The 9283-nt window shown below is 37.5% G+C and overlaps 2 protein-coding genes across 2 annotated transcripts; one reads left to right on the top strand and one right to left on the bottom strand.

Annotated features, from left to right (window-relative positions):
* Positions 1 to 1231: 1231 nt before the first annotated feature.
* Positions 1232 to 5326, bottom strand: SARC_05914 (60S ribosomal protein). Its single transcript, XM_014300219.1, has 5 exons — positions 5283 to 5326; positions 4736 to 4826; positions 3100 to 3198; positions 2520 to 2756; positions 1232 to 1623 (listed from the first exon to the last, which is right to left on the bottom strand). Exons 1-5 carry the CDS (start codon positions 5288 to 5290, stop codon positions 1336 to 1338), a joined length of 723 nt encoding a protein of 240 aa, XP_014155694.1. The 5' UTR covers positions 5291 to 5326; the 3' UTR covers positions 1232 to 1335.
* Positions 5327 to 8009: 2683 nt separating this feature from the next.
* Positions 8010 to 8982, top strand: SARC_05913 (hypothetical protein; the record flags this gene model as incomplete). The annotated part of the gene is made up of 3 exons (XM_014300218.1): positions 8010 to 8037; positions 8364 to 8669; positions 8759 to 8982. 3 exons carry the CDS (start codon positions 8010 to 8012, stop codon positions 8980 to 8982), a joined length of 558 nt encoding a protein of 185 aa, XP_014155693.1.
* Positions 8983 to 9283: the final 301 nt, after the last annotated feature.

Here is a 9283-nt window from a genome sequence, read left to right as displayed (position 1 = left end):
CATACATATGTATATGTATATATATATATATATATATATGTATATATATATGTATATATATATGTATATATATATATATAAATATATATATTCACATATATGTATATGTATATACATATATATGTATTTATGTATAAATTTCTATATACATACATATCTCTCTACATATATATATACATATATATATATATAAATATATATATATGTATATATATATACACATATATATATATATATATATATATATATATATGTATGTATGTATGTATATCTATATATATATATATATATATATATATATATATTATATATTATATATATATTTATATGTATATATATTTATATATATATATATACATATAAATATATATATATATATATATATATGTATATATATATATGCTATATATATATGTGTGTGTGTGTGCGTGTGTATGTGTGTGTGTGTGTGTGTATTTATGTATGTATGAATGTATGTATGTATGTATGTATGGATGTATGTATGTATATGTATGTATATATATATATATATATATATATATGTATACGTATAGATATATATATATATATATACATAAATATCTAGATGTATCTAGATACATATAGATATATATATATATATTTATATATATCTAGATATTTATATATATATATATGCAGAGATTCTCGTTGAATTTACACACCAGCAGTAAACAGTACTATGATCTGGCTTTCATTTATACCGTACTTGACTACTAACACTTACATTCGCTATATGGGGCGATGATGCAATTAATATTGACCTAGTTATATATACAGAAAACTAACTTGGCTATATACACAGATATAGCTGCGCATACTTATGAATGATTTTGCCCTAGTCTAACAGCCCACCTGATTGAAACAACCGGACAAGATGCTGCTGTCACTAATACATGACAAAATGAAAGTGTACTATTACAATTGAATTCGAAGCATATACACGTTATTGTTCTGTTTCAAGGTTTAGACCTTTTGTGCAAAATGAAAGTAAAATCCAAAATCGCCATCGAAAAAAAAAACTGGCCGAGTGTACATTCCTCACATGTTTGCGTCAAATGACCAAGGCTTCGAAAAGAACCAGAAAAAGAAAACCGAAAAACACTAACAAGTATATGCCATAAGACGAGTTGCACACTTATTTGTGCCAAATGATAACTCTTAAAAGCAGCCGTCCATAAAAAAGAAAAATACAATTAAAAGTACAAGTACATGACATAGAAGACGAGATGCTCATTTATCAACTTAATAAGCTCTATACCCATCCCCTAATCACCCCCGATTATCGCGCATTTCTTCTTTACTCAAGAAATACATTTAATTCATTCTTCGGACCAATGGGTTGATGTACTCCTCACGGTTACCGTACTGTCCACCCTCGATGAAGTGACGGCGCTTGTGCGTGAAACCACCTAGAGGTGAAGACAGCTTGAACGGCCACAGGAAGTTGGACGCTTCCTTGAAGTGGGGACCTAGTGTGTAGATCTCGTGAATCAGATCCTCGGCACAGACGATACCGTACTGGCCTAGGCTGGTCTCGATGATCTCGTTGTTGACCAGAGGCACACGCTGCTTCATGACCTTACCGTGTCCACGTTTGTAGATCTACAGAAAACGAGTGTTGTGCGTTTTATATATATGCGTAAGAAGTGCGTGTCGGTTTAAAACAAGGCGAGCTTGGTACAATACAAGCGGAACTTGATAACTATTTCGAGTAGGCCGAGCAATACGTATATATATGCACATAACTAGTAGGTATAAAAAACTTGTTCCGTGATTTGAATGTATATGGATCAGCGATGTAAATGGGGACAATGTCCCAAGTACACAATGTGTGCCTCCCCACCCTCGATCTACCGTTTCAGTAGCACATGAAATGACATGAGATTCGTCAAGCATGCGACTCTAAAAAGAAACGGAAGCTTATAATTTAATAGCTAACACTGAAGACCTGTACGGTGAGACACCCGTGAAGTGTCTCTAGTGCGATAAAACGACTGACTTGTTACATTTGTAAACATACATAACATGTAGAACAATATATTGCTGATTTGACTATGGTGAATATTGTATGCGGGAATATTAATCATGTCCGCCAATTGTAGGGCCTAATTGTCTATTCTCCCGGAGTTACAGTACTCCCCTGCTAAAATTGTTTAAACAAGAAATACGTATACATATACATATGCATGCATGCTGTTGAACACATGGACGTATAAAACATGACAAATCGGTGACAGATCGAAGTAGACATTTAAAAACAGCGAACTGTTGTTACATCTCGAATTGTCAACGCCTGAAAAAATATTATATACAACTAAACAGAAGAAACAGTACACCTAACTTAACTAAGTGCTTGCTTAGTGTGCGTAATTTATGGATGCTATGACAAAGTCATGTCAAACCATACACTAAAAGACACTCCGGTGTTCCTTTAACCGACTGATCTACCCAAAATACTGCTTTCTACTACACCGACACCCATGAACATACACACTTACCAAGTCCTTAACGGTCTTTAAGTTGGGGTATCCGTAGGCAACGAAGGGCTCAACACGACGAATCATGTTCATGGTCGCTTTGTTGACCTTGACAAACACTCCGTTATTGATCTGACGCAAACGCAGCAGCTGAAGAATCTTCTTGGTCTTGGGGTCTACACCAATGATACCTCGGATACGCACCACAAACATCACCTTGGGCTCAGCGGGGACGTAGAAGTTGCCGTTGGCACGAGCCTGTGTGTTTATGAATCCAGAGCGGATAGGACTGTGTTAATAAGCTTGTCTGAGAGTGTGGGTATGGGGTACTTGCCTTACCTAAATAAGCAGGTCTTGTATATAAATGGTCGTGATGCAGGGACTCCACGAACGCCTTTACATAGTGCAAGCGCGACCATATGGGATGGATGTCAAAACCTTCCGTGCATTAAACATTGCCGTTAAGATTCGATATAACCACACCACGCCCGTTCAACAAAAACAAACGCCAGAAACACACATAGTCTCCGCCACAGAGCAATTGATGTCTCATCCGGTACAATCAGTTGACGAGTACATATAGATCAGCGAAAGCACGTACCTGACGGCGCATGCGGACCTCCTCCTTCTCAGCGCCATTGTACTCCTTCTCGTACTTCAGCGCCTTCTTGAAGATGACACGACGCTTGTCCTTCAGCGCCTACACATCAAATCAGATCAATGGAACAAAACAGTGTGAGTGTCAGGACCCAATTGCAAGGCAAAATAGGTCAAGTCGGAAATGTACGTGCATTAAGTTTACTAGTAATTCTCTATGCGAAAAGTGATTTTGAATAAAACATTGTCCATTGCCATCAACTCCAAACAGCTATACGTATATAGGTATACACAACAAGAGAACACTACTGACCAAACATCTATACATCTATTTATATATAAAAATATATGTGTGTGTGTGTATATATAGATATATACATATATACATGTATATATATATGTGTGTGTATATATATATATGTATATATATGTGTGTGTGTGCGTATATATATATATATATATATATATATATCTGTAGATCGATACAATATCCGATATATCAGTTTATATTTGTGCATAAATGCATATTTTGTATAGATAACCAACAATCAAACACGTATATATAACTAATACTTGTACAAATGCAAACAGATATATATCTTCATGATTTTTGGTGGGCGTTTGTGTACGTAAAAGCAGTTGAAACACACAAAACAAAAAATATTGCATACAAGCATTGATATACATGCCTAAAAGCACAATATACTCATGTATATGTAGTTACATATTTATGCATGGAAATAGATACATGCTATATATATAAATATACATATAGAATACATATATAAAAATCAAGATGCATCCACATGAATAGATTTAATATGCGTAGATAAATAGTACATATATGATGTACAATTCATTTATATGCGTATACATACATACATATTTACGTATGTACATACGTACGTCTTGCACGTATATACGTATATATTTATGTGTGTATGTGTATCTTTATATATATGTATAATTACATGTACATACATACATACATACATACATACAAACATATACTATATATATATATATATATAAATATCTATATACTATATATTTATATATGATATTTATATATGTAAATATATATAAATATATATATATAAATATACATATTTACATATACATATACATATACATATTTACATTTATACATATACACATACATATACAATATATATATAATAATATAATCACATATTTATATTTATATGCGTGTCTGTTGTATCTATGCGGGTTTGATTTCGTTTCGTATCCCTGGCCATCACCAGTGCGGCTGCCATTTCGCACTTAATCCTATCAAACCACCTATTTGTATTTTTGTTGCGTCATTCCCTTCACAATAACTCTCTATTTTCGAAGACAGACATGCGTGATGTTTGCATTGTAAGCATTCTCGTGATAGCAACGACTAGTATATAACATTCCAGGTGATATGATTATTTGAAGTATGCCCTTTCCGATCGATTTGTTGTTTCCAGCTTCCATGTAGCTTTGTAGATTCCCACTCGGTTCTTCTTGTTTACACTTCACATTATGTACTTCACATTATGTACAAGTGTAGTGTACACACCACTAGTTCATTATTGTGTAGAAGCAGGAATTTGAAGTGTATTGCATCCAAATTGTTATTGCGAATGACATACCTTCTTGTTGTTGATGCTAGCTTCGTTACGCTTGGCCTGGATGGCCAAAAGCGCCTTCTGCTTCTTAGCGAAAGACTCGGGAACACCAGGACTGTAGAATACGGAGACGTGCAATTTATATATGACATAAGAAGCCATGATATACGACCGTATAACTTGCAAGCTGGCGAATAGACGATAAAGCTTCAGAACCAGCACAGCAGATCACTTACATGCAGTGTGAATATCGGATATAGTAGCTATAACGCATGTTGTCGAACGGTAGTGTATCTGAGTGATATATCCGTATGATCAATACACGGAAGAGATGCATGCTTTTTGGGTACTTGTAACGCGTTGATTGAAGCAATTGTGGTGAGTAACGGACTACGTCCAGGTCACCAGACCACTCGGCATTTGCGTGCAGGCATTCTCCTCGATTTCGCTACTCGATTACTGTACTGTCGAACGCGTATACACATACATACACTCATACTAGAACTATAGTAATACTATACTATACTATACTATACTATACTATACTATACTCTAGCACATAGAAACATACGTCGACATGATGACAAAAAGACCGAAGCACAATATGAGACGAATCGTTTTGTACAAAGGCTTTCCCACGGGACACCTCAACTAAATACTGCACATGGTACTACCTACTATAGACTTGAACCACAAAAAAAAATATAAAAACGTATAAAATGAAATACGTACTAGCTCAGTCTGCAAATAATCTACGATTAATAAAAGTCGCTCGGGCTTATAAACGTATCATTGCTTCTCTTACCGCTCGAATTATTATGTTTTGGACTCTGAAACTGTATTTGTTTTTGGAAAAAAATATATATTAAATCATAAAGTATGTTGTTTACGTTCAGCTTATATTCCATTTATGGTCCTCTGTATGTTATTAGGTGCACTTTGTGGGTCTAAATATTTAAGTGTTTACTATTCTTAATATACAAACCAGCCCTATATAAAGAACTTGGTAGGCTCTTCTGAACACATTATAACCGTTGTAACGTTTTAAAATTGACTCATTATGCGTTTACGTTTAACTTCTATTCCGTACAGTGGAGCTTAGAATTGTGTATTGTGGGCTTGTGGCATGATGCACGGAGTTCATATCACTTCACTCATTTGCGTTCACTACATACCGTATACATATGTATATGATGCATAGCACGGAGCTCATATCATTACATTCCTCATTTACTTTACATACAGAACACCTCTCGACGTATAATTGTACCGTGTCCACATGCGTCACTTAAACAACAACTTCTTTTGATATTCTTTCAGCTCTTGATTTGGCTCTATGCAATTTAGACATCGCAGTTTACTCTCCATGTTCTCAATTACAGCGCACATAGCACGCCTTCTCAGGCAGGACTCGCGCGAGCCCACCTGCGCATACACTGCATGTTAGATTGACTATCTTATATCGGTGTATAAAAATATCTTGTATTCGAACATCTATCACTATATGGCAAGGGGACCGCGTATTTCAAATAGATATAAATAGCACAACACTATACCCACGAGTCATCTCGTACACAGCCCGAACTGTCAAAGCATGCGTATTATCAGTTTTGTTGAAAGGTGTCTGTGGGGAATCTAAGTTTGAAAACAAGAAAGGGAAGGGGAACGAGAAGGCCTCCGTAGACACCCAAAATGGCGTATTGGTCGATTGCACTTTTTATTCCCGTCATAATCCCGTGAGAACACAACGTTGAACCTATCATTCTTGACGCATTACTTCGAGAACACTATCCTGTACGCGGAGCTCTGGGTTTTTATATTGCATGACGCACAGAGCTTTAATCGTGCACATCCATATTCCGTTTCAAACCTGTAAGCATCTAGCGTGGTATATATATCCATATATATATATATATATATATATTATAGAAATATAAAAGTATTAATATATGTAAATATACATACATATATTTTGTGTGTGTGTGTGTGTATAGTTGTGTATCTCAAACATTAATCAAACACCTCGAATATGGGTGGAAGGCTGGAAGCGATGATGCCTTGCAGTTGTATCCAACAAAGCTGAGGTTTGTTTGAGTGGCAGAATGCCTTTTTAGAACTCCTTAATAACAAAAAATAATAATGACGTTCGTTGCACATAAAATGGTGTTTAAATGTGAAGTGTCCTATCAACCACCAAACCCCTAAACGCGAGCAGCTTAATGACGTACTGTGTGCCTAAATATCGTTGATATGTCGTCTATAGCTGAGAAATATGTATTAAAAGTATTTGTGCAATTGATATGTATTACATGTGAACTGTGTATTCATAGCCTTGTTTGATTTAAAAGTATACTCATTCTGAAAATTAATCCTTATTATCACGGATCAAGAGACCCACACAGCCACACTACTAAAACAATCATAACCTGAAGCCCTGAACCAAGCGACCTGAAAACACTGAACATTATGTTTTTACATATTTTTATTTGTTTCGCGCCAAAATCGAAGGCGACATACATACTAGAAATGAATAGTGGATAAGACTGATCATGAGGGGCGAGGCCGCGACTGAGGGCCTGAGATTTTTTTGGCCACTCCGCTGAGAGTTTTGAGTCACTGAGACCCTTAAGCCTGAGAGCCTGACCAGTCGGACTTTCTGAGGGCCATTTCCTTTATTTATTAGGATGAGGCCTGACCGCCCGAGGCCGGTATACGTTTATGTATTTATTTTATTTCTTATTACAAGGGGCTTACATACTCAGAATAGTAAATACAGCCTGCGATACGGTCTACAAGCATGCATTGAAATAAGAGGCTAGTTTTGTGCGATGGTGCGCGCCCGCACACGACAGAGGTCAGAGAGACGCGCTGTTCTCTACCGTGTTCACATAAAGCTCAGACGGATCTTGCGCGTGCCAATATCATAAGAGAAAATATTATTTATTTCAGAAGAGATAAGTTACAACGGATGTATATATACTATGGCTCTCATAGCCGTTGTAGTGGTTCGGGAAAGATTGGAGGGAAGATTTGGTCAGTAAATCCCCGCTTGAAGCTTGGGCCAAGTGAGTCGACGATGGAGGATATGCGCTAGGTCAATTTAGGCCGGTGTTGACAAATAATTGACACCATCGAGTGTGCCATGTATTCACTTGCTGACTAAGTAGCGTACCCACCTCTGTGGTACGGTTCGGGTCTACGCCGTGTAGTACCGTGGATTGGGTTAGTGCAGAGTACGAAATATCGAGTAGGACCAGGTTTTTCGTCATAATTCGGTCGAGGAGTTGGAAGTGAGCCAATGCCGCACCAGACCATGGACGCACTCGGTATGTGCTGGCTAGTAGCATCTGTTGATGTGTCGGAGACGGGTGAGGGTACGGTGGTTGTTCTACATGCTGGAGAAAATATACAAGTTGTCCGTGGAGGATTCAGATACCGTGGAAGTCGTGGCGCTTCTATAATTTCTGGCGGAGGTCAGGGCCAATCGGCGGCAGTTTCGGGCCTACCAGAATGCGACGGATCAATTGTTGAATGCAGGCAAAGTGACTGGTGGTGAATATGTGGCTACCGGAGCAGACAGGACAGAGACTGCCGTCAATGCGGTAGTCGATCAATGTAACATGTAATGCGTCGGATTAATTGTTGGATGCAGACAAAGTAGCTGGTGGTGAATTTGTGGCTATCGGGGCAGACAGAGCAGAGACAGCCGTTAGTGCGGTGCGAGGGCCAACTATTGCCTCAACTTCAAAGCTTGCATTTACGAAGCCAATAAGTGAGACAAGGGACACGTCTCAAGACGCCCCAACCAATTCTTCTGACGAAACTCAAAAAGAAAAGTCCACAATTATAAGGGACAAAAACGAATCTCAGAAGGTACCTATACCGGAACCAGAAGAGGAGGCAAGCTCGAGTGGCAAACCCGAATCTACGTCCGAGATCACTGAACCAACGCGCATAAGTAAGTCAATTACTGAAAACACTGATCTTAAGAATCAGTTAGCCGCCCTTATGAAAGGCGAACTCAAACTACTCACCTAATCTTAGCAGATGACAAAACTTCTAAGTGTGATACCATGGCTATAGATGTTAAAATCTCCCTGGCCGATGATAGAAATATCACTACCCAAGCTGTAATAGTTAAGATGTCACAGAAGTACGACTTAATAGTCGGAATGAGTGATTTACTCACTTTAGGTATAACCGTAACTGGTTTACCAGATAACATAGATCCATTAAAGGATCAATCAGACGACAGCTGTGAAACCATATAAGCCCTTGTCAGACACAGTCAAGGCATTAATACCTGACTTTCCGGACAAGAAGAGGACTGTGATTCATAGGATGGTTTTACTTGGCTGATGGGAGTGAATTTTTCCGACGTATTGACTGTATTAATGAGCCCAACTAATTCATCACTGGCCGGGATAGGATATTCCGAGGCTTTAATTCCATCAATGCTACAAACAATACAGTGCCGTCATTTTGTTCATCTCACCTTGATATCGGAAAATTACAATGTCTCCTTCCTGGAAGTGTTCATGCTTCTTTTGGTATTTTCGGACATATACTGAG

Source organism: Sphaeroforma arctica (genome assembly GCF_001186125.1).
Source record: "Sphaeroforma arctica JP610 unplaced genomic scaffold supercont1.401, whole genome shotgun sequence".
Classification (NCBI taxonomy): Eukaryota; class Ichthyosporea; order Ichthyophonida; genus Sphaeroforma; species Sphaeroforma arctica.
Note: the sequence above shows the minus strand (reverse complement) of the source record. Positions and strands in the feature narration are given on the sequence as shown.

Excerpts from the sequence above, each read along its gene's own strand:
- SARC_05914 (XM_014300219.1), bottom strand. Across the intron at positions 3,199-4,735 it reads CTAGCATCAACAACAAGAAG|GCGCTGAAGGACAAGCGTCG; the intron begins GTATGTCATTCG and ends TTTGATGTGTAG. Across the intron at positions 2,757-3,099 it reads AGGTCCGCATGCGCCGTCAG|GCTCGTGCCAACGGCAACTT; the intron begins GTACGTGCTTTC and ends ATAAACACACAG.